Below are 23,172 nucleotides of genomic sequence, written 5' to 3'. Positions count from 1 at the left end.
TAAATTAACTTTTTTTTTAATCACTCTTGGGCCTGGCACAGTAGCCTAGTGGCTAAAGTCCTCGCTTTGAATGTGCCAGGATACCATATGGGCACTAGTTTGTATTCCGGCAGCCTGTTTCCTATCTAGCTCCCTCCTTGTGGCCTGGGAAGGCAGTCAAAGATGGCCCAAAGCCTTGGGGCCCTGCACCCACGTGGGAGACCCAGAAGAGGCTCCTAGCTCCTGGCTTTGGATTGGCTCATCTCTGGCCATTGTGGCCGCTTGGGGAGTGAATCAGCGGATGGAAGATCTTCCTCTCTGTTTCTTCTCTCTGTATATCTGACTTTCCAGTAAAAAATAAATAAAACTTAAAAATATATATTGTTTAGGCCTGGTGCGGTAGCCTAGTGGCTAAAGTCCTCGCCTTGCGCGTGCTGGAATCCCATATAGGTGCTGGTTTGTATCCTGGTGGCCCCTCTCATCCAGCTCCCTTGCTTGTGGCCTGGGAAGACAGTCAAGGATGATCCAAAGCCTTGGGACTCTGCACCCAGAAGAAGCTCCTGGCTCCTACTTCGGATTGGCTCAGCTCTGGCCATTGCGGCCCCTTGGGGAGTGAATCAGTAGATGGAGGATCTTTCTGTCTCTCCTCTTCTCTGTATATCCGACTTTCCAATAATAATAAAAACAAATTAAAAAAAAATGTTTATAAAACAATTCACTCTTGCTGGAGTAGGCCCTCTCACGAACCAGCCAGCCTCGTGGGCAGCCTGGCAGAGGGCAGGACAAAACTGGGGGACTCCCAGGAAGGAGTTGCGTCCCCCGAGCTTCCCCTGGCTGCTGTATTGATGATTCCAGGGCTGCAAGGCTGCTACCTGTGCTGTGTATCAGCGGCTGTGTTTGGCCCCTTCCGCTGTGCTCTGGGCGTGAGGTCCTTGTTGCCGCCACCTGGAATGGGAACTGTGTGAGCTAGGCTGCCTCGAGTTTAGTGGCTCTCCCTGCAGGAGGACGCAGCGACCCACCTTGACCTAGTTTCTGAGCTAGGAATACAGCTTTGATTGTTAATGAGGTGCCCAGGAGCCATGCACACGTCTCTTAACAACTCGACCAGTGCAGGTGCTTCCAGACGCTGCTCATCAGGCAGCCTGGGCACAGGGAGGAGTCTTCACCAAGCCTGCTACTGGATAGCATGTGCAGCAGACACCAGTCCCGCCACGACGCACGCAATGCCCAGGGAGACCCAAAGCTGCCCGCTACAGCCCCAGGGGATGCAGACGACTGACTGTGGGGCACACGCGCAAGCAGCAGGAGCGCGTGGCCTCGGCGTAGGGAAGCGCCATCTGCCCAGCGAGCCGCGTGGCCAGCGGGGAGCGCCCCGGAAGGTCGCAGAACGGGGTCGGTCGCGAGTCCGGGACGCAGGTAGGCGCCGAGCAGCTACCGAACGGACGCCGCGGCGCCAGACGGACGCACGGGCGCCTTGAGGGCCGAACAGCCGGGCACAGGCCGGGCAGAAGCGCGGGCCGGGTGCCCCAAGAGGAGGCGCTCACCCCGTCTGCTGAGCGGGAAGGCGGGGCGCAGGGGCGGGGCGTCCCCGTCCCCCAGGTCAGCGTTGTTGGTTTCGGGTTGTCAGGCAGCCGCGGCGCAGGCGGGGCTGCGAGGAGTCCCTGACGGCGGAGACCCGGTCGCTGGGGGTGCGGCCCGGCCATGCCCGGAGTGACGGCCTGAGTCCCTTCACCAGCCGCAAGCATGAAGGACAACCGGGACTCCAAGGACCAGCAGCTCATGGTGAGGCCCCTTCAGTCTCCTCCTCCTCTGCTTGCTCCGCTGCCGCCTCCACCGTCCCCAGAACCCGACTGCCTCGGTCAGCCTCCAGCACCCCTCCACAAAGTGGATACACAAGGACCATAGTCTGGCGCCGCCCAGGGGCACCCTTCCCTATGCCCAGAGTGTAGAGGCAAGAAGGTGTCCTAGCCCGGTTCCCTCGTGTTCCCCCCCCCCGGGATACCACCCCCCAAAATCTGTGCAGCCTTTGGGGATGTCAGAACCACCCCCATGCAGAGCAGTCATGTTAGGGTGAGATTGAGCTGTCCCGGCAGAGAGGGAAAGTAGGTATTACCTGGGAAAATGGAGGATACCTAGCCTTGGGGGTGGATCAGATGAGTTGGGCATCATCCATAGGCAGACCAGATCCCCCAAGCCCCCACTCTGGCCTGCAATACAGAGCTATGCAGATCAGAACCCTCATCCTCTGCAAAGGGCTACAGGTAGTCTGTGACAGCTGAGATCACAGAGACAGGTGGGGGCGGGAGTGGTGGGGTGCTAAAGATGGGCTCCTGCCTATGAGCCCCAAGGCCATGTATATGCCTGGGTGGGTTTCTCCCTGTCTGCTGCAGGCCATTCTCCTTCCCCAAGTCTGGGGCTGAGCTTCCACTGCGGGCAGGTGCCTTGTGATGTAACTGGAGGATAATGTTACCCCAACGCCTGCACCTGCTCCTGCGGGGAAAACCTGGGCCCCAGCTGCCAAGCAAACCCTCTTGGGCAGCTTCAAAACTGTCTCTGAAATGGTTGACTTGGCACTGGAGACGGGCCCTTGCTCCCTCCCCGACCCCCAAATCCCAGGTGGGGCCGAGGGGCCGGCCATTCTCTCGTCCTGGGGAGGTCAGCTAAGGATCAGATGAAGCAGGAAGGGAGGGCCCCAAACACCTAGCAGGTGCTCCCTTTTTTCAGCAGAAGGTACTCCCTCCCACCAGCACTTTGCGCCTTGCCCTGTTCTCTGGGGAGACCCACCCACAGGCTAGGACGGGCCCTTGGTGGCTGTGTCCTCAGGGTGGGACTTGGGGCATGGGTAGGGAGGAGGACAAAGGGAAGCCCTGCCCCATGCTGAGTGCCAGGCCCAGTGCCGTCTGTGTATCACACGGGCACACACTGCTTCCCTGTGGGCTCTGCCGTCAGGCCCAGGGGAGTCGCAGGTGTCTAATTCGGGCGTGTGACGGATGCAGCTGTGGAGCGGACAGTCCTGCCCCTGGGGAGACGCGTGCACCTGATGCCCAGGTGGCAGCCTTGACTCACGGAGTTTTCCTTAGAATCCAGGAGGACCCAGGGATTTGCCTTGGGGTGGGGGACCCCCAAACCCTCTCCTCCTTCTCATTGTGTCCTTCCATGGCCCAGGGCTTCTAATCCTAGGGATCTGTCTTACCCTCTCAGGTGGCGCTCCGGGTCCGGCCCATCAGTGTGGCAGAGCTGGAGGAAGGGGCCACTCTCATTGCCCATAAGGTGGATGAGCAGGTAGGTGAGGCTGCAGGGCAGATGTCTGCTCATGTGGCCTGCAGGCAGAAAGGGCCTTGAGGCCCTCCCTTCATTCGCGGAACTATGGTGGTGCCGCTGATGATATCAGATGGGAGAGCTTCTGTAGCCTGATGGGCCCTGGCTTCATTTTCCTACCTGACTATGTCTGCTGGCTTGAGAGCACGTGGGTGGAGAGCTGAGTGCACCTCCACGGCGTCCATGTCGGGTGGGTGATGTCCTTACATCTTGGTCCTTGTGTCACAATGAGGAGCTGGGCAGGGCCCACAAGGCAGCATCCAGGAAGCGGGCACAGCAGTTCACACGGGTAAACCAAGTTTGCGAGTTTGCAGTTTATACGGCTGTGAGGAAATTCAGGGAGCCTGCGGTTCTGAAACAGGAGGCTTAACCTTGACCTAGCCCTGGAGCTTGGGGAAGGGGTGTTTGTGTGAAAGGTGTGCATTAAAGAAAAGGCTATTAAGAGTGTGTGCAAAGGTCCTGTGGTGAGAAGGGCTATACTGCAGTCAAGCAGCCCAGAAAAGGAGGGGCAGGAGGTGTAAGATGAATCAGGAGCCACCCGAGCTCCATGCCGTGTTCACCCAGCCAGGCGGACCAACAAGGAAGCAGGGGCTAGGGGGGCGTGGGCCGACTCGGTGCCCAGGTGGGAGCATCATTGGAAGCCCAATCCTGGCCCTTCGCCTCCTCTCTCTGTGGTCATGCTGCTGCTGACACCACCTAAGCACCTGTGCTCGTGGTCATGATGGGATGCGCTGGTGGGTCTGAGAAGCCCATGACACTACATAATGCAGACGAAGGCAGGAGCCAGCGCTGCAGCTCAGAGCCCAAGACCGTGATGGGCACATGGGAGACAAGCCCCTGGTCCTGGAAGCGGTACCCACTCAGACCTCCTGCTTCAGCCAAGAAGGCGTAGTACAGTCATGAGACCCTCCCTCCTGATTCCTCTTACCCAACTCCCTCTCCTTCCAGGACCTCGGGCAAGGCGGGGCTGACCTGGGCAGGCACAGTGCAAATGGAAGGAATGATCCCAAACAGCAGTGTGGGGCAGCTAGTGCCAGCTGGTGGGGCCAGGGGCCAGGGGTGCTTCCAGAACCTCTTCTGTGACTGGGGGCAAGCAGTCACAGCACCTCCTTAGCAGGTCTGGGTGGCCTCATGTTTGTACCTGCACCTGTTCAAGACTCAAGTTCCCCAGGCTGTAGGACTGACTGACTGGGCCAGGTTACGCCCTGTTTGTCCAACACCTCCCTAGGCTATCAAGTCCTCACCCTGGGACAATGGTGTCTCTTGCTGCAGCTGGCTCCCTGCCGTTGTGGGGGCTGATAAATATTAACTGATGCTGATGGAAATGGTCGTTGGCTGGGCTTGGCCCTGGGGTGCCCACGCAGGCAAACACTGTCCCTTCTGTGCCCGGAGTTGGGCACTCCTGGGTCAGCAGCAGTCAGCGTTCTTCACGCCAACCCTGTCCCCTGCGGCCTGGCCCAGCCCTCCTGCCTGGCACCTGCAGTTGGGGAGTAGCCGCAGAAATGTCAGGCATGGAACCTCCTGGAAACGAGCTGTCCCTCTGACAAAGAAGGCCCTGGTAACGAGGAGATGCCAACGCACACATCTAGGAGGCAAAACAGTCAATTCCAGTGCCTCCACCCAGCCCTAGCAGGCACCCTCTCTGCTGACGCCCTAGGTTCATCCATAGCCTTGGCCCAATGGAGGCTTTGGCTCTGGCCTGGGTCAGTCCCTCTGGGGGGTTGGACCAGCCAGTCAGTGGGGGAACTGCAGCTGCCTAAGGCCTGGGGGCCCAGAATCCGTGAGGGGGAGCAGGGCCCTTCCCCAGGATGTCATCGCATTGGGGTCACTTTCTTGCCAACGTATAACTGGGCCCCTGAGGCCTCTGCAGTGCCCTGCCTGCAGGATGGGTTGGGAGGTCCACCTGGTGCCTCCCTGCTCCCCAAGTGTCCCCTTGTGGTCCCAGGAGCTCTCCAGCCAGTTTGTGTGGCCGCAGCTCCTGGGCACTTTCCTCCTGCTGTTGTCGTAAGATGCCCGCTGCAATGGGCATCTTACTCTTCCTCTACTAGGGCCTAAAGGTTTGGAGGAGCAGGGGGCCTTAAACATGGCCCCAAGGCCGCTGCCCAGAGTCCTGAGCCCACTGCCCAGGGTTCAGCACCTTGGTGATTGGGAGGGAGGTGGGCATGGCCATGGCCCCGGGCCAGTGAGTCCTGAGTGCAGGAAGGGCCCTGGGGTTTCTGTTATCTGTGGCTTGAGCTCTGTAAGGAAAGTGCTGGGACAGCCAGGTTAGAAATCCTGTGTGTTTCAGGGGGGGTGGTGTAGCAGAGGGTGCCACTGCCGGGGGCAAAGCCTGCTTGGGACAAGGGGCCAGTGTGTCTGGAGAAATTGGGATTAGGGTTTTGGATGTGTGAAGAGGATGCCCAGCTGCCTTGCTGACCCGAGGTTCCATTCCAGAGAGGAACTAGTGCCTCTTGTGTGATGGTCGTGGTGGGCTCTGGCATGCATGGTGCTGAGTGCCCTGCCTGAATGGCATTGCTTTATTTAGGGGTTCATGGGGATGATACATGGTGCCTGAGGTGAATCAAGCTTTGTTCCTCCCACCATCCCTGGTGGCAACTTTTCTGTGTGTTCCTGGGAGATTCTAAGAGGAGCTCGGGGTCTGGAGTGGGCTGAAACCCTGAAAGCAAGGCAGCCAGCCGGGGTGGGGTGGGGGATGGCAGCCTAGGAAGCTGTGGGCAAAAGCTCCAGAACAAAAAACCACCCTCCCACTACCCCCAAGCCCATTGACCCACCCCCTAGCTCGCTGGCAGTGTTTATCTGAAAGATTTAAGTCAACGGACAAGGCAGACAATGCATATAATCCCCTAATTAGCAGGTGTCTGCTCATAACCTGTGTTGCTGGGTCCTACAGAGCCAGGTAGGGGCACAGCATGCAGGGCTGGGAGGAGGGCGGGGGTGGGGGAGAGGAGAGGAGCAGAATGGGGAGTCACCGAGCACACGGAGCCGGACAGGGTGATGGGGACAGAAAGGACCAAGCAGCACAAGACAGCCCCGGACTAACTCCCCAGAGCCCAAGTCCTGTTTGCCCCGGCGGTGCCCTGTCCAGGACCCTCCCTGGCTCTTGGTTTCCTTACAACCAGATAAGAACCTATTGCACCCACTGCAGAGAAAATTAAAGAGAATCTGCGTGCTGGGCTGCAGTGAAAGATGGAGAGAGTAAAAGGTGACAGGCGCCAAGTGTCAAGGACAATGGGGACAGCAGCCAGCTTGCCTGTCTGCTCAGGGCCAGTAGGGTGGGGCTCTCTGCCCACCTGCCACCAGGAGGCTCCTTGGTTGTGTGGGTGGACGTGATGAGGCGCGACAGGGAATCTCTACCTCCCCCTGACCTTTCTCCCTGCCTCCTCCACTTCCCCAGGACAACATTCCAGGCAAACCCTACACTACTTTCCACCTCCTGCACCCACACCACGAGTTATAGAGAGGATGACCGGAGGCTGTGGAAGGGAAATGCGTGGCCATGCAAATTGTTGCCTCCTAGCCAGTGTGGCTAGGACACAAAGGTTCTTGTGCTGAACTGTGTATAAAAATCAGGCACCTGTTAAAGATGCTGATTTGTGGTCACTCCCCTAGGGATTCTGCACCCAGAGATTTGAGTGATGCCTACTGGTGAAGACATCAGCAGGCACCAAGAGAGATACAGCTCTCAACTGTCTCCTAGGCTATGCCTCCAACTGCCCCATGCCTTAGTATCCCATGGGGGACCTGAGCAGGACATCAATCAGGTGTGGGTCCATTGCAGCTAGGCCATGGTGGCTTTATGAGCTCAGCAGGCTCCATTTTGGCCTTCTCTGTCCAACCAGTAGTAAAGTTTCCTTTAAAAAAAAATTATCTATCCCCCCCCCCAAAAAAAATGTTCTGCACCTTAAATGTTGACAAATATCTTGTTAGAGTTACAAGCCAGTCTAGATTATCCCAAAATCTGCCAAGATCAACAAAATTATACTTCAACACAACAAATGGCTGAATACTAAAATGAAATAGACACGAGACAGCTGAATGGTACCCTATAGCCTTTTTAAGGTATATAGCAGCCGGTCCGGTCCTGTATATAAACTAAAATTGAGATGTCAATGAGCTAATCATAGGTTGTGGTTAGGACTTGTTTTTTTTTTTTTTTTTTTTAACATACTGGTTACTCAAAACCATGTCAATTCCATAATATTGCAAATTGCTGTTGATGTTATATTGGGACTCTTAATTGACTGTGATGATATTATACCAGCTCTGACTTCGGACCAGAAATGGTCTCCCCAAGAAACTGTTCAACCCATCTGGACAATAAGTAGCTGGACTCCATGCTTAGTATATGTTTGCAAGGAAAGAATCTTGATTGAATTTGAACTGTAATGCTGCATCAAGGTGGAGGAATCCACCAGGGGGAGGGGGGATTCCCAGAGCCTATGAAACAGTCACATAATGCAAAATATTAATAAAAATATAAAAAAATCTATCTATATCTATATTTATCTATATATGTAGGTATATAATATACATATATAAAAGGTAGAGTTACAGAAACAGGTGAAGAGAATGAGAGAGAAATCTTCCAACTGCTGGTTCACCTAGGACCTTCATTTGGGTCACCCACAAGGGTGGCAGGGGCTCTATGCTCTGCTATTTTTTTTTTTTTTTTTTGAGGCTGTTAGTAGAGAGCTGGATTGGAAGTGGAACAGCTGGGACTCAAACCAGTGCCTAGATGGGATACCATCATTGCAGATGGTAGCTCAATCCCTTATGCCACAATGCCGGCTTCCAAATTATCCTTCTTAAAGAAAGGAATAAAAATATAAAGCAAAGGCCAGAATACCCAGCTGAAAGTAAGTTTCTGTTTTACTATATTTTGTTTTCACCCATGGGAGTAGAGGATGCTGGGCTCTGTGTGTTGCCCTGGGGATAAGCCCAGGGCCGGATTCTCTGCTGCCACATTCTGTGTCAGAGGACCTGGGTTTAATCCCCACCTCTGGTCCCGGTGCCAACTTCCTAGGAGACCATGGTGATGGCTCATCCATTTCCTGGCTCACCCACTCCCTGGCTTCCAATTTCAGCCAATCCTGTTCCTCTGTCCAGTGCAGGCGTTTGGGGAGTAAAGCAGTAGACGGGAGTTCTCTCAGATTCTCTCGGTTAGATGAAGCACAATGACTTGGTGGTGCTGTGGGTTAATTCCTGCTGTGCTTTCCAGTATTTCTCACTTAGAAGATGTTAGCAAGGGCCTGGTCCCTCATAGGTCACAGCTGATGGATCAGACCCCCTCTGCCTGCCCTGAGTCCCCCACCATCCCCTTACCCTACAGGATCTTGGGTTTCCAAGCTCAGATGCCTTAGAAGGTCTTGAACCATAGCTCACAATCAGCCAAGGAAGGTCAAGTAGACTGGGAATGGAGGCTGCACGGGGGAGGCAGAGCCAGGAGGCCTGAAGCTGCTGGGCCTGCAGGGGCAGGGCTGTGCTGTGAGGCTGCTTCCTCTCCGCTACTGGCCCTGTCCCCCAGCTTCTGGCCAGCCCTGTGTGTCATGGGGTAGGACACATTGACACCTCCAAGAAGCAGGCACCCAGGGCTTGAGTGTGTACAGCCTAGGGTTGTGAGAATGGTGCCCATATCTAGCCCACCTGTTTAAGGCTGGGCGAGAGGCCAGCTGAAGCCCTCTGCCCTGGGCTCAGGGACACCGCCATCTCCCTGTGGCAGGTGGAACCTGCCTCAGGTGGTATGTTATTTTGCAAGGCTGTTGTGATGCAGTGCCACATGCAGGGTGGCTGGGCAGTCCAACATTTCCCTTTTCTAAAGGCCAGAAGTTGGGTCAAGGCAGGACGTGCAGTAGGCCTGTCTCCTTGGCTTGTAGAGGCCACCTCGGCCCTGGCTGTGCTTCAGCTTTGCTCTAGCATCTTGCGCCCACATTTCCCGACATTCCCTGGTGCTCATATTGGATTGCAGACTTAACTAACTACATTTGCCAAGACATCATTTCCAAATAAAGACTGGCTTGAAGGGTACCAGGGTTAGAACTTACATATGTAAAGGGAACAGAATTCAACTCCTAACATGTGGGCATTCCCATAGCCAGGCAGCTGCTGGGAGAGGCAGCCGGTGGGCAGGCTGGGCTCTGGACCTAAGCATCTCTGAGCACAACTGGCTGTGTATTTCACAGAGTGGCTTTGGGAAATCCCTTAACCAGTCTGCTTCCTCACCCTCTGCCCAGCAAGGTTGGGAGTGTCTCTCCTGAAATGATCAAATCCCTTGAGCAAATGCAGCCAAACCTTGGCCTAATGCCTGGCACACACAACGCCCCCATCAGTAGCACCTTTATTGCACCAATGTCCCCTGGGGCCTCTGCTGTGTGCAGGTTAGGCTGACCTTTAGAAGTTCCGAGGTAGTGTTGGCAGGGGTGGGTTGGGCACGCAGGTGCTCATAGCGGGGGATGGAGGCCCAGCCCTACCTGCCTCAGTGGATGGATGCACACATAAGAATCCTGGCTAGGGGGTAGAAGGGGAAACTCCAGAGCTTCCTGACTTAGCTCTGTCATCTGAGTTGAGGACCATCACCCACAGCACCCCCACTCTGTGCCTCTAGAATGTTCTCTAGCCCCATATACTGCACACTCCTTAGGACACAATGCCAGAGCTACCTCTTCTGGGAAACTTTCCTGTCCTGGCAGGATTGGCTCCAGACCGCTCATGGGTGTGGTTATTAAAGTGAGATGGGCAGGTCAAGACAGGACCCCGGCCTTGGTTTGGCTGTCTCCTTGGGGGCCTTGTTCAATACCTGGCACAGGGAAGGAGGCTCAGCAGATGTGTTGGACTGGTCCAGATACCTGGCCGAGCAACACAAGGGCTCCACTGTGTGTCAGGGTGGACAGCTATGGGGGTGATGGTCTTGTGGTGGGGATTGGCTAGAGCTGGGGTCCAGGATGATGGATGTGCACAAAGCCGTCTCTGAGTAGGGACTTGTGGTAGCTGTGCTGGCAGTGGGCTGATGTGGGCAGAGAAACCAGATGCCCAGGATGCCAGGAACTTGGCAGTGCCCAGAGGTCATGTGAAGGTCATTGATAGGGGATGGGAGTCAGTGCCGCCTAGCATTGAGGGCCCCCAAATGGTGCCCCTCAGGCTACTGGCTCTGTCCACTCCACAGGGGCACGGCCCCACTCCCACCCACAGGGACATTGCTTCCTCCCCACCGCAGACACACCCAGGTGAGAGCTGGCACGGCTGGGGAGGTTTCTGTTGTATCCCTTGGGGACTCAGAGCCAGGTTTTATCTTCAGTCAGCTCTGAAACTTGAGCGTGTTGCTGACTTCAGGGCCTAGGGCAGAGAGACAGGATCCTAAAAGAGGCTTCCAGGCACTAAGGCCTGATGGGATGGGTAGGGAGGTGGGGGTGTGAGGGGGGCAGACACCCAGCTCTGAGCTCACTGTGGCCACAGCCTTGGGGCACCTAGGAGAAAGATGAAGCCACTGGTCTTCCTTATTTACTACACAGGGTGCCTACCCCCAGTCGACCTGGGGGTGCCCCGCTAGCCAGCCAGCACCCCTCCAAGGCTGCCCTCTGAGTGGATACGAGTCTCCCCCAGGCTGTAGGGGCTGGAGGGCTGCCTTTTCCCCATCCCCTCCTCTGTGGAGAATCCCCAAAGAGGGCTGGCTGGATCCTGAAGTTTGAGGCCAGTTTTGCACAGGTGTGTGCCCTGCCAGGAGGAGGGGACCCCCTAAACCCTTGGGGGTGGGCCTAGAGGACCCCACAAATGTTCCCGATCCATGACCTTGGTGGCTTCTGGTGGCCCTCCTCTGCCCCCTCCCAGCGTCACACCCCACGCTTTGTCTGATCCCAGGCTGGCCCAGGTCTGCCCTGTTGATACAGGCAGGGAGTGGAGCCATTGTCCCTGCTCCCTCGGGTCCCTTTCTTGGTGCCTCACCCTCCAGCAGGACTCAGTTTACTTCCTTGCACTGTATCTCAGCCCTCTTTTGGGGAGTAAAGTGCACAGAGGGTACCAGAACCCTCTCAGATCACTGAAAACCCACCCTCACCCCTCGAAGCCCCTTGGGGTACTGGGGGCAACCTAGGAGCCTGGCCTGTCCTGCCGTTCCCCAGCAATACTCCAGTCTGGAACCCACGAGTTGAAGTTAAGGGGGCCCATTGTTATGAAGCCTGGGAGGAGGCAGCTGCCTATGCCCCCTCTCCAACACAGCCCCCCCACCACTAGCAGAGAAAGGACTGGTAAGGTGCCCTGTCTGGCACAGGTGCCCGTCTGGCATTCCCTGAAGTGCCACAGCCCCAGGGGAGTGCCTGAACCTCATTAGGAGATTGCACAGCGTTGCTGGCTTTCCCTGGGGTGTCTGGCAGGAGCCAGGCGCTGCCAGGCAGAGCAGCAGCACCTGACCGTGTTAGCAACCCTCAGAGGCCACCTCCAGGGAGCAGGGCAGTGAAGCCAGAGGTGGGGTAAGAGACGGATGGCCTGCCTGCTCCCAGCCAGCACCCTTGTGCTCCTTCTCAACCCCTTGAAAAAAGAAAGAACCCACAGTCCTGGTTATGCCTTGCGACCATGCACACTGCCTTTGTCATCTCCAGGAACCTTCACAGCCTTGAGGGCGACTGTTCTGCTGCCTTTGTGACACAGCAGGAGACTGGGGCTCTTGGGCAGGGCAGCATTTGGGCAGGGCCACTTGCTAGTAAGAAGCAACATGGGTTCTCAGAGCCCACATCAGGCTCTTCTCCTGCCTGGCTCCCTTACCCTCTGCCCCCAAACTCAAGCTGTCCCAAGCATGTGTCTTTGAACGACTTCACATTCTCCGCCTGAGTCCAGGATGCCCCAACAAGGAGCCAGCCCCTTCCCCTCATCTCCTCCCAAAGCCCAAGACAAGCCTCAGCACACCTGAGACCTGGGGCAAGCGGAACAGCTCAGAGATGGTTCTACAAAATGGGATCCTCTGGTCACCCTCAGAACAGGGCCAAAACTTGGCAGGGCCTCCTGTGTCACCACAGTCACACCTCTGTCTCCACAGCCACCTCTGCTCTGTGGGAAGGGATCACAAGTAGTTCAGAGTGATCCATGTCCACTCCAGGCCTCCAGCCTGGGATCTCCCAGCTTCTCCCTCTGCCTCCAGCTCAGGTTCCCGGCTGCTGAGAGCCAGCGAGGAGGATTCCCCCAAGTCCAACTGTCAGCTGCTCCTTGCTATGCCCTGGTCCACTTGCTGGCTGAGGGCTGGGTGCCCTGGGGAGAATGAAGAAGGGGAGGCAGTGTTCCAGATGCTACATGGCTATAAAAAGATAAAGGTCTGGGGGGTTTGAACCTACACCCTGATGTTGAACTCTGGTTCCTCCACCTGCTAGCTTATGACTTGAGAAAGGAAGCTCTTGCTCCCAAAGGCTGTACCTTGTCTAGGCGTCTGTGCTCGCTTTAGAGCCTGGGCCCTGGGCCAGGGTCTTCTTCAAACCCTGAGTCCCTTGTCTGCAAAATGGGAGTAGGCAGTGGTCCCAGAACCTGGGGCTGCAGGGGGGCTCTGGATGCAGTGTGCAAAGCCAGGTCCTGACCTAGAAGAAGCAGTTTGGAAATGCCAGCTGTTACTCCTGCTGCACCCACACAGGGCAAGGCAGTGGGGAGGAGGTGTTGCAGTTTAGGGAAGGGGTCCCTGGACCTGGGGCTCCCTGGGGCCCTCAGTTTCCTGCAATTGTGCCAGCCCTTCAGGGCTGCATTGAGTTGTGTGGGACATGTCCCCTCTGGGCATCCAGGGCCGCATGGCCGGTCCTGGCTCCTGGAGAGCTGCTGAGGAGCAGCAGAAGGGCCCCAGCAGGGCCTGGCTAGGGAGAGGCCAGAGTCTACACTGTCTGCTCACTCCTGGGGCTGACCTGGCTTGGGTCTGGTGTGCCACACCGCAGCCTCAGCTTCTCCCTGGGGGCTTTGCAGATGGTGGTCCTGATGGATCCCATGGAGGATCCCGACGACATCCTGCGGGCACACCGCTCCCGGGAGAAGTCCTACCTGTTTGACGTGGCCTTTGACTTCACTGCCACCCAGGTGAGCCCATCTCTACTGTTTGCCACACTTGGGAGGGGCCTGACAATGACCCCTCCCTGCTTCTACCACATGCTTGAGGATCCACCCTCCCGGGTGTTTCTCTTTCCTGAAGCTTGTATGTACCTATATTCTGCATGTGCCCACCACTCTCCTGCATGGGCATACTTGGATTAACACCACACTACCCTCCCTGGCCTGGCATGGGAGTCCCCGCCCAGAGCAGGGCAGGGCTGGCCCCTGCTGGAGCCAGAGCAAGAACCTGAGGCTATGTGGTGCCAGGAACCCAGCTTGAGGTGCTCTCAGGGGGGCTGGCACCCTCCCAGGGACCCCATCCCACCCACCTTCATTATGCTCCCGCAACATGCAGTGCCGTCTTCGGGGCTTTGCATGGGGATAGCCAGCTGTGAGGGGAGCTGTCTCAGGTGTCCTCAGCTCTCACCAATCCCCGCCAAAGGGTGTAATCAGACATCTCCTCCCCGACTCCCTGCCCCCACTTTGCACAGGCCCAAGGTTGGGGCTGGTGGAGGGGGCACCAGGGGAGCTCTTCCCCTGGGGACTGAATGTGCCTGTGGGTGCCTGTGCTCTGCCCCACTTGTGGTCCAGGCTATGATTCCTTCTCCCTCCCCCTCCTGCTGGCAGGAGATGGTGTACCAGGCCACCACTAAGAGCCTCATTGAAGGTGTCATCTCCGGGTACAACGCCACAGTCTTTGCCTACGGCCCCACAGGTGAGGGAAAGCCCAGGCCGGGCAAGGACTGCAATGTCCCTCTGTCCCTTGTCCCTCTTCTGGGACCAGGCCCCTTCCTATGGCCCCATTCAGAAACTCAACCTGGCCCGTCAGGGATAAGAATCAGGGATGTGGCTGCTCTTGACCGCAGCCAGGTTCCTGCATCCTCTAAGAGCCCACCTTGAGCCAGGGCTGCCATCGGGCTTCTTGCCGCCCCGGGAGGGCCTGGCCTTGAGGACAGAGCTGGTCTGCCCCTGACCCCAGCCTTCGAGGCCCCCTCTCCCGGCCTCTCCCTGCCATGCCCAGGCTGTGGGAAAACCTACACCATGCTGGGCACCGACCGCGAGCCTGGCATCTACGTTCGCACCCTCAACGACCTCTTCCGCGCCATTGAGGAGACCAGCAACGACATGGAATATGAAGTATCCATGTCCTACCTGGAGGTGAGCCCTGCCCTTGCTCCTCCCCAAAGGACATGGCACAGGGTGCTGCTCCCCTGGGGACCTGCCTGGGCCAGGTCAGTCTCAGAGAGAGGTGAGCCCACCAGGTTACTCACACACAGCAAGTACAGCTCTGCTCACTGGGCCACACACCCCACTAGCTACTACCAAGCAGTGATGGGCATGGGGGCCAGTGGGCTGTGCTCCATTTCCTGGGTGGCAGCATGGGAAGGGCAGTGAGGTGGAGCTGCCCACAGCTGCCTGGCCAGGGTGTGTGGTGACTATCCAGCCCGGAAGACTCACTCTAGGGGTGGGGTGCCCCAGTAAAAGGAGCCTGAGGGTTGCCTAGCAATGAGCAGGCCTCCCTACCTGACCAAGGCATTTGGCTGTTGGACAAATCTGCCAGGGCCTGGCCTGTCTATGGAGGGAGATGCTTGGTTTCAAAGCCACTGTGGGTGCTGGCGTTTGTGACATAGCAGGCTAAACCTTTACCTGTGACTCCAGCATCCTATATGGGCACCAGTTTCAGTCCTAACTGCTCCACTTCCCAGTCAGCTCCCTGCTAACGTGCCTGGGAAAGCAGCAGAGGATGGCCTACATGCTAGAGCCTCTGCGCCCACATGAGAGACCCAGAGGAAGCACCTAGCCCCCTGGCCCCCTGGCCTCCTACAAAGGAAGGGGCTTGCCCCTCTCACCCCCACTGGGGCTGTTCTGGGAGGAGTCTGAGGCTCAGAAAGTGGAAACTCCTGTGTCCTTCTTGTTCAGGAGGTTGGGGACCAGGGTCTTAGATGCCCATGAATGCCTTCTCCACGTCTCCCCTCCTGGCCCCATCAGATCTACAATGAGATGATCCGGGACCTGCTGAACCCCACTCTGGGCTACCTGGAGCTGAGGGAGGACTCCAAAGGGGTGATCCAGGTGGCTGGCATCACCGAAGTCTCCACCATCAATGCCAAAGAGGCAAGTCTCATGTGCCAGCCAGAGGTTGTGGAAAGGGGGCAGGTCGGGTGAGGACGGAGCCAGGGAGCCGCCACCTGCTCCGACACAGAGATCCAGAGAGATGGCAGAACCACAACTGCTCACCAGGGCTGGCCAACCCTCACAAGTATGTCACCCGTTTACCCAGAGATTTTCCTCCTCTGGAGCTGGTGCACTCTGCCAGCCCCTCTCCTCTCCCAGAGCTGCCTCCTCTCTGCAGCAACACCCCCACGGGGTCCCCAAGACCCACCCCTCCTGCTTCCCGCCATCCAGATTATGCAGCTGCTGATGAAGGGCAACCGACAGCGAACACAGGAACCCACGGCCGCCAACCAGACGTCATCACGCTCCCACGCCGTGCTGCAGGTGGCCGTGCGCCAGCGCAGCCGGGTCAAGGACATCCTGCAGGAGGTGCGGCAGGGCCGCCTCTTCATGATCGACCTGGCTGGCTCGGAGCGCGCCTCCCAGGTGAGCCGCCCCCCCGACACACACATGTGTACACATGTGTACACACAACACTAATTTTTGTTGTCTCACACTTGCCCACTTACAACCCACACAATTCTATGCTCTTTCTCACACACATACGTACCCACCCGCATATCCACACACACACACACACCCAATTTCTGTATTGCACACATACACACCTACAGATGTATACATGTATACACACATACAAATTCATTTCTGTGCTCTCACACACATGTGTACATCCGTTTGTTTCTGTCTGTCTCCCACACATGCACACACACATATACATGCATGGGTACATTCTCCTTCCTCCCTGAAGCCACAGTGCCCTCTGGTACTGGGAAAACCTCCTTGGGAACACCGTGTCCCTTACTTGCCCAGGGGGCCACCAACCCTTACCCTCTCTGCTGCCCACAACCCCAGGTAGAGTGTGGACAAGGTTTGCTCTTGATGCATTTCAAGGCCCTAGGGGGACAGCAGGGCTCACGGCCTGGGTGTGGGAGGGGTAGCCCATGGTGCGGCTCTCTGCTCACACACAGACCCAGAACCGTGGGCAGCGCATGAAAGAGGGGGCGCACATCAACCGCTCGCTGCTGGCCCTGGGCAATTGCATCAACGCGCTGAGCGACAAGAGCAGCAACAAGTACATCAACTACCGCGACAGCAAGCTCACCCGACTCCTGAAGGTAGCCACTGCTGCTGGCCCCAAAGGGCATGCAGCCCACCAGTGGGGCCAACGGGCTGAACAAAGCAAAACATGGAGGCCGGACTCTGCAAATCTCAGAGAAACAACCAACTTGGCTGTGCTCCCCAGCCAGCTGCAAGCCAGAGTCCTCTTAAAGAGAGGGTGCTGAGGCCCAGCGGGAGCCGTTAGAGCTCGCAGGAGACCCAGGGCTGGGACTGGCTGCAGCTGGGACTCCTTCCCCTCTGCCTCCCCTGTTTTTTGCACCGTGGGATGCTCTGCAGCCAGACCTGTGTGACACATGCATGAGTGAGTGTGTGGAGGAGAGAAGGAAGGACGGGGGCAGGCAGAGAGGGGACACACACATAGCCAAGAAGCAGCATGGCTGGGGAGGCGGTCTCCAGCTGACCACAGCCTACCGCATCCAGGACTCCCTGGGCGGAAACAGCCGCACAGTAATGATTGCCCACATCAGTCCGGCCAGCAGCGCCTTTGAGGAGTCCCGGAACACCCTGACCTATGCCGGCCGGGCCAAGAACATCAAGACCAGGGTGAGGACCCCAGCATAACTTCTTGCCGCCTGGAAGGAGGCAGCTGCCCTGGGCTGACCTTGTCCCCTCAACAAATGTCACCCCGGGCCCTTGCTCGGCTGCCCCTCTTTGTCTCCTTGCTGGGCTGCCCGCTGCCTCGGCCCTTCCATCCTCAGAGCCCTGTTGGGTCTTTGCATTCTCAAAGCAGCTCACTGTGGCTCAGTCCCCAATGGAGGCGACCCTACACTGAGCGCATGCTCATGGCCCTTGAACACAGGAGGGCATCTGGGCGTCACCCTCAGGCAGGGGTCATCACTTCCCCATTTTACAGCTGGGGACAGTGAGGCTGAAGGGTACGATGTGACTTCCCAGGGATGGGCTGCGACCAGTCTGTGCGGTTCCAAGTCCACATTCCTACCTCTCTGGGAACCACATCTGGAGTCCCTGCAGCCACTGTGTGTGTTGTGGCTCTCCCCTGGGAACTCATGGGGGGAGAGTGGACAGTTTTGCATGACTTCCCTAGGGTGTTATGAAGGGCAGGGGGATGATGCCAGCAGCAGGTACTGCAGCAAATCAGTGAATGGGGAGACTGTGATATAGACCCTGAAAGATGGGGAGAACATTCCAGAACATTCTGGAAGGGTGGGAACAAGAAGGGTGCAGATTCCTAGTGGGAAGATCATGCATATAAAGGACAAAACAGAGAATAGTGTAGTTTCTGGGCTAGAAAGTTCATGTGATTAAAAAAATAAAGCATGAAAGAGCAGCGGGCACCCATACCAGGCGGAGGGATGGAGGCATCGCCCTAAGCAGTAGGGAGTTACTGAAGGTTAGGGAGCCTGGGCAGCAGCCAGGGTCCGGCAGAGGCCTGGAGATGCGAGAGGCGGTAGTGGGGCTGGAGGACAAGGTGACCCTGGCTGTCATCCAGAAAGCTTGGGGAGACACAGCAGGCAAGGAGGGAAACAGGCCACCCCCCAAATCTGGGGTGACTGTGCCCACGGCCCCGCCTCTGTGCTCCCTGCAGGTGAAGCAGAACCTGCTCAACGTTTCCTACCACATCGCCCAGTATACCAGCATCATCGCCGACCTGCGGGGCGAGATCCAGCGGCTCAAGTGCAAGATTGACCAGCAGGCCGGGCGGGGCCAGGTCCGGGGCCGGCCGGAGAAGGCTGACATCCGCCACATCCAAGGTGTGTGCCAGGGTCTCGGCAGCTTCTCCTCTCCCCGCCCCCGCCCCAGGTGGTCTCACAGCACCCCGGGTTCCCACGCAGACACCTGCTGTGGCCTTAGGCCACATTCCCTCAGCTGCTCTGAGACTTCCTGCCCTTGCTCTAAAATGGGGTCTTGATTTCTGCTTGAGAAAGCTGGCAGGGAGATTAGGTGGGGTCCCCCAGGGCCTGCACTAACTGACAAAAAGCCTAAGGGCAAGGCAAACCCAGCTCCTGCAGAGCTGCCAGAGCCCTTGCCTGCACAGCAGCCTGCAGGTGCAAGGTAGGAGTGTGCTTATGGGGTGAGTTACTCCTCCAGGAGGAAGTAGTTACACAGGAAGTGGGAACTGTGGTTTGGGGAAGAAACTGAGGACATTTCCTGGCCTAAGCCTTCCTCTCCCCACGGTCCCACTCCAACCCATTGGGCAGCCGAGGTCCAGCTACACGGTGGGCAGGGCGAGCAGGTGGAGATGGGCCAGCTGCGGGAGCAGCTGGTCAGCGCCTTCCAGGAGCAGATGGACGTACGGAGACACCTGCTAGAGCTGGAGAACCATGCCATGGAAGTCCAGATTGACACCTCCCGTCACCTGCTCACCATCGCTGGGTATGTACACCCCGCCCCTGTCCCACAAAGCAGCCAGGAGTGTGGCTCAGCGTGCCTGTCCCCCACACCGGCCTGAATGCTGTGTCTTCTCTGGGCGGGGCCGTGGCAGCTGGGAGCATGAGAAGTCACGTAGGGCCCTCAAGTGGCGGGAGGAACAGCGGAAGGAATCCTACACTAAGGACGACAGTGAGAAGGACTCAGATCCCGGGGAGGACCAGCCAGACCTGCTGGAGCCCCCTGAGGTGGCCTCGGCCCGTGAGAGCATCGCCGCCCTCGTGGGCGAGCAGAAGAAGCTGCGGGAGCAAAAGGTGCCCAGGGCATGGGGGGTCAAGAGAGGAAGTGTGAGGGGCTGGGGGCCAGAAGGGCAGGGGGACCTGGCCATTCAGGCCACAATTCCTGGTGACCTTGCTAAGTGCTTTATCCTCTATGTAAAATGGGTCCAGTCACAGTACAGTCCTCATGGGGTTGTTGAGAGTAAATAAATGACCAGGTGCTCAAAAAAAAAGTAGTTGATATTATTACCGGCAGCTAATATTTTAGGTTGGGCTTTATGAATGACAGATCTTTGCCTTTTGTTACGGAAGCCTGGGTCCTTAGGGTGTCTGATGGGCTCAGGCTGAGCTGTCTCCAGGGGTGGTGCATGGTGGCCAGAGCGCCTGGGAAAGTAAGCCCACAGGGGCACCTGGGTGCAAGGCCCAGGTAGAACTGAAAGGGTTGGTTTCCACGTGGAGCCCCAGTCTGGTAGTGGGGCACACACAGGCCCGGCTTCTGCTTGGCGCTGATGTGGTCCGTCTTCCTGCCCGCAGCTGGCACTGGAGCAGCGCTGTCGGGAGCTACGCGCGCAGGGCCGGCGCCTGGAGGAGACGCTGCCGCGGCGCATCGGCTCCGAGGAGCAGCGCGAGGTGCTCAGCCTGCTGTGCCGAGTGCACGAGCTCGAGGTGGAGAACACCGAGATGCAGTCGTACGCGCTGCTCCGCGATGGCGCGCTCCGCCACCGCCGCGAGGCTGTGCGCCGCCTGGAGCAGCACCGCAGCCTATGCGATGAAATCATCCAGGGCCAGAGGCAGGTCATCGAAGGTAGGGCCTCCTGCCCTGCTCACGTGACTGTGCCAGCGCCGGGTGCCTGCGGCCACGCGCTAAGCCCTGTCTCTCCCCAGCAGACTACAACCTGACGGTTCCCCAGCACCTGGAGGAGCTCTACGAAGTGTACCTGCGGGAGCTGGAGGAGGGCAGCCTGGAGCGGGCCACCATCCTGGACCGCGTGGCCTCCAGGGCCCTGCATGTGAGCGCCTGCATGGGCCTACCGTGTGCGCATGTGCCAAGGAAGCGGCTGCCCTCCCAGGCCATGCCTGCAAACATCTGGGATGGGAATGGGGTCAGGTTGGCAGGCACCGCAGGTCACTGGGTCCTTGTCCTTGTGTTGGTACCTGGCCCAGGGCTAATTCTGATTGTCCTCACCCACCCCCATTTCTCCATCCCAGGATAGCTCCTTACCCAAAATCACCGCCACGGGAACCACGCTGACCCCGGACTCTGACCCTGAGAGCGTGAAAGGGCTGAGCTGTGAGACCCGGCGCTGGCAGAGCAGCACCCTCCCTCCCCTGGGCACCGACAGGTAAGATGGGGACCACTTCTTGCCACTCCTTCCTGCCGTGGTCCCTGCTGCCACCTGGCCCAGGATGGCAGACCAGACTGAGCAGGATTATAGGAAAGGAGATAGTGCAGGCTTGGAGCCAGGGCCACTTCTACCCTGGGGTGGGATGGTGGGACTGCCTTAGCAGCAGCTTGGTCACCAGGCAACCCCTCTTCCTCTGTCCACCCCCTAGTGAAGCACACCGCATCTTCAAGGCCAGTCCCCGGGCCTGGCAGGCCAAGACGTCCTCAGTGCCCACCCCTCCTCCCATCCAGATCAGCAGCCTGGTGAGCCAGGAGGTGAGCTCAGAGCGCACCCCAGCCCTCAGCCAGGCTGTGCTGCCAGGTGTGGGGGGACACAGCAGGGGAGCCTCCACCCTTGGGAGGGAGCTGCCCCAGGCTCTTCCACGCTCTGGCCTCCACCCAGCAGGGCCCCACCCAGGACAGCCGCATCAACTCCCCTGAGAGCAGCGAGAACCTGTCGGAGATGCCCTTATCCCACAGAGGTGGGTGTGCCCACCCTGCCCCCCTCTGCCTGGCGTCTCCCACACTGCTCAGATCCCCCAGCCTGGAGCCCTCTCCTGCTCCCCTTTCTGCTCAGTGTACTTACATGTTGGGTGCTGGCACCTGTAGGATTGGACACCTTCTCTGGCACACTGGTGCCATCAGACATGGCTTGTGGCATCGCCTCTCCCTCTCCATCGTAACCATTGCGAGCAGATACAGACAGAAGCCATGTAGCTTGGGTACTGCAGGCTGAGCCCATTGTGTCTCCTGCTCCTCGCCAGAAGCCTATGGGATTGGTTTTACCATCCCTGGTTTATGGCAACAACATGCCCATGCAAAGCTGAGGGTGCTGGCAGCTTGTTTGGGCTCCTGCCCATCTCTGCCATAGCAGAGGATGGCGTGTTGGCAGTGGACGCCCTTGACGCCCCAGTGGACCCCACCCATGTCCCCCCATCCTCTCCTCTCCAGCAGAGAAGAAGGAAATCCAGACTGGTACCAAGTACATCTCGGTGGAGGCTGCCCGGCGCCGCTCGCAGGCTCTGGGCACAGAGGGCTGCCTCCTGATGGTGCCCGCCCTGGAGCGCAGCAGCCTGTCCCTGCGCTCGCTGAGTGAGACTGAGGAGGTGAGGTCCCCGGCTTGCAAGCGGCCCCCCAGCCCCACGCTGCAGCACGCGGCCAGCGAGGACAACCTCTCCAGCAGCACGGGCGAGACCCCGGCCCGGACAGGCGGGCACTGTGGGGAACAGGCCGAGCCCTGGCTGCACGGTCAGAAGAAAAGCCTGGGCAAGAAGAGGGAGGAGTCGTTGGAGGCCAAGAGGAGGAAGCGGAGGTCTCGGTCCTTCGAGGTCACAGGACAAGGGGTGAGGTGCCCGGCAGGGCGTGAGGCACTCAGAGCCCTTTGGCTGTAGCAACAGCTCTGGTCTTGGCAGGGGGCAGGTCCCTGTATAGCTCTCAGCCTGACCTCATTTTTCTCCAACCTGTACAGCTCTCTCACCCCAAGACACACCTCCCCGGACCCCGCCCCGCAGAAGGTGTCTCAGACCCCAGGCTGCCAGGATGCTGCGGGCACCTGGTCCCAGGCATCCGGCATCTGGGAAAGGTCACGTTGCCTTTGGCCAAAGTCAAACTCCCTCCAGGCCAGAGCACGGGTCAGTAGCGGGAAAGGAAGCTGGGTCTAGGCTGGGGCAGAGGCGGCTGGCCTCCTGGAGCCGTGTCCCCCCACTGGGCGCTCCTAAATGCTGGTCCCTGTTGCAGCAGGCCCCAGGGAGTCCTCCCCACTGGCTGTGCACCCAGCAGGAGTGTCCCAACGAGCTGCTCGTGGGCCACGCCTGCCCCATGGCACCAACATCCATGGCAAAGATGGACGTCTCTGGCATAACTGAGAGAGGGCCCTGCTGGAACCTGCTCTCCCGTCCTCAAGGCTAAACGGAGTGCAACAGGGCACAGGAGATGGAGGCCTTGGCATGTGGAAGTGATCTGGAAGGAGCCCTGGGGCTCTCGAGGCCCAGGAATTGCAAGGCGTCTGTCTGGCCTCACCCACTTCCATGTATTCAGTGCCACCAGGGATGGGTGGGAGGGAGCCCTGGGGGCGTGGCCTGCCAGCTCCAGGGGGGACGCTGTTGCCAAACCCTTCCCAGACACATGGCCGGGTTCAGCCGGGAGGTCAGACTCCGTGTCATTGAGCAAGGCTCCCAGGGCCCACCCTTGGAGCAAGGATATCCTGGGTGTGCAGGGCAGGGGTCGGGATGGGGAGGACACCTGGTTTTGCTACTTGACAGTGACTTTTTACACCCCCTTCCTTTTTAACAATAAAATCCCATTTGGGTCTTGTTGGCCGCACTGGAGGTGAGACCTTGTATGGAATGAGATGGCTGACCTGTGACCAACACAGCTGCAACCAGCTCCCTCCCCATCCCTCACCTCCTCCTGGCTGCCTGCCCAGCATCCACCTGCAAACCCAAGGGGAACTCATTGTGGTGGGGTGGCTGACCCCAGAGGTGGGGAGCTGGGAATGGCACCTGTAAGCCCCAGGCGTCAAAGAGAAAATTCCAGCCAGCG

General features: G+C 58.3%; 1 protein-coding gene across 4 annotated transcripts; it reads left to right on the top strand.

The window, feature by feature from the left end:
• Window positions 1-1,587: 1,587 nt before the first annotated feature.
• Window positions 1,588-22,895, top strand: KIF19 (kinesin family member 19). 4 transcript variants are annotated; one of them, XM_004592941.2, is made up of 20 exons: window positions 1,588-1,761; window positions 3,181-3,261; window positions 13,222-13,332; window positions 13,972-14,059; window positions 14,366-14,502; window positions 15,334-15,459; window positions 15,751-15,945; window positions 16,491-16,637; window positions 17,062-17,184; window positions 18,188-18,353; window positions 18,801-18,975; window positions 19,085-19,283; window positions 19,782-20,052; window positions 20,136-20,257; window positions 20,457-20,590; window positions 20,802-20,907; window positions 21,038-21,113; window positions 21,586-21,974; window positions 22,100-22,262; window positions 22,372-22,895. In XM_004592941.2, the coding sequence occupies exons 1-20, from the start codon at window positions 1,723-1,725 to the stop codon at window positions 22,494-22,496; spliced, it is 2,973 nt and encodes a 990-aa protein (XP_004592998.2). In that variant the 5' UTR covers window positions 1,588-1,722; the 3' UTR covers window positions 22,497-22,895. The 4 variants fall into 4 exon arrangements, with proteins under 4 accessions (XP_004592998.2, XP_058532295.1, XP_058532294.1 ...); XM_058676312.1 differs by lacking the exons at window positions 1,588-1,761; window positions 3,181-3,261; window positions 13,222-13,332; ... (1 more) ...; window positions 14,366-14,502; window positions 15,334-15,459 and having other exon boundaries at window positions 15,748-15,945; window positions 21,583-21,974; window positions 22,372-22,893; XM_058676311.1 differs by lacking the exons at window positions 1,588-1,761; window positions 3,181-3,261; window positions 13,222-13,332; ... (1 more) ...; window positions 14,366-14,502; window positions 15,334-15,459 and having other exon boundaries at window positions 15,748-15,945; window positions 22,369-22,891.
• Window positions 22,896-23,172: the final 277 nt, after the last annotated feature.

Source organism: Ochotona princeps, chromosome 17 (genome assembly GCF_030435755.1).
Source record: "Ochotona princeps isolate mOchPri1 chromosome 17, mOchPri1.hap1, whole genome shotgun sequence".
In the NCBI taxonomy this organism is placed as follows: domain Eukaryota; kingdom Metazoa; phylum Chordata; class Mammalia; order Lagomorpha; family Ochotonidae; genus Ochotona; species Ochotona princeps.
The sequence above is the reverse complement of the archived record's forward strand: the minus strand, read 5'-3'. Positions and strand labels throughout refer to the sequence as shown.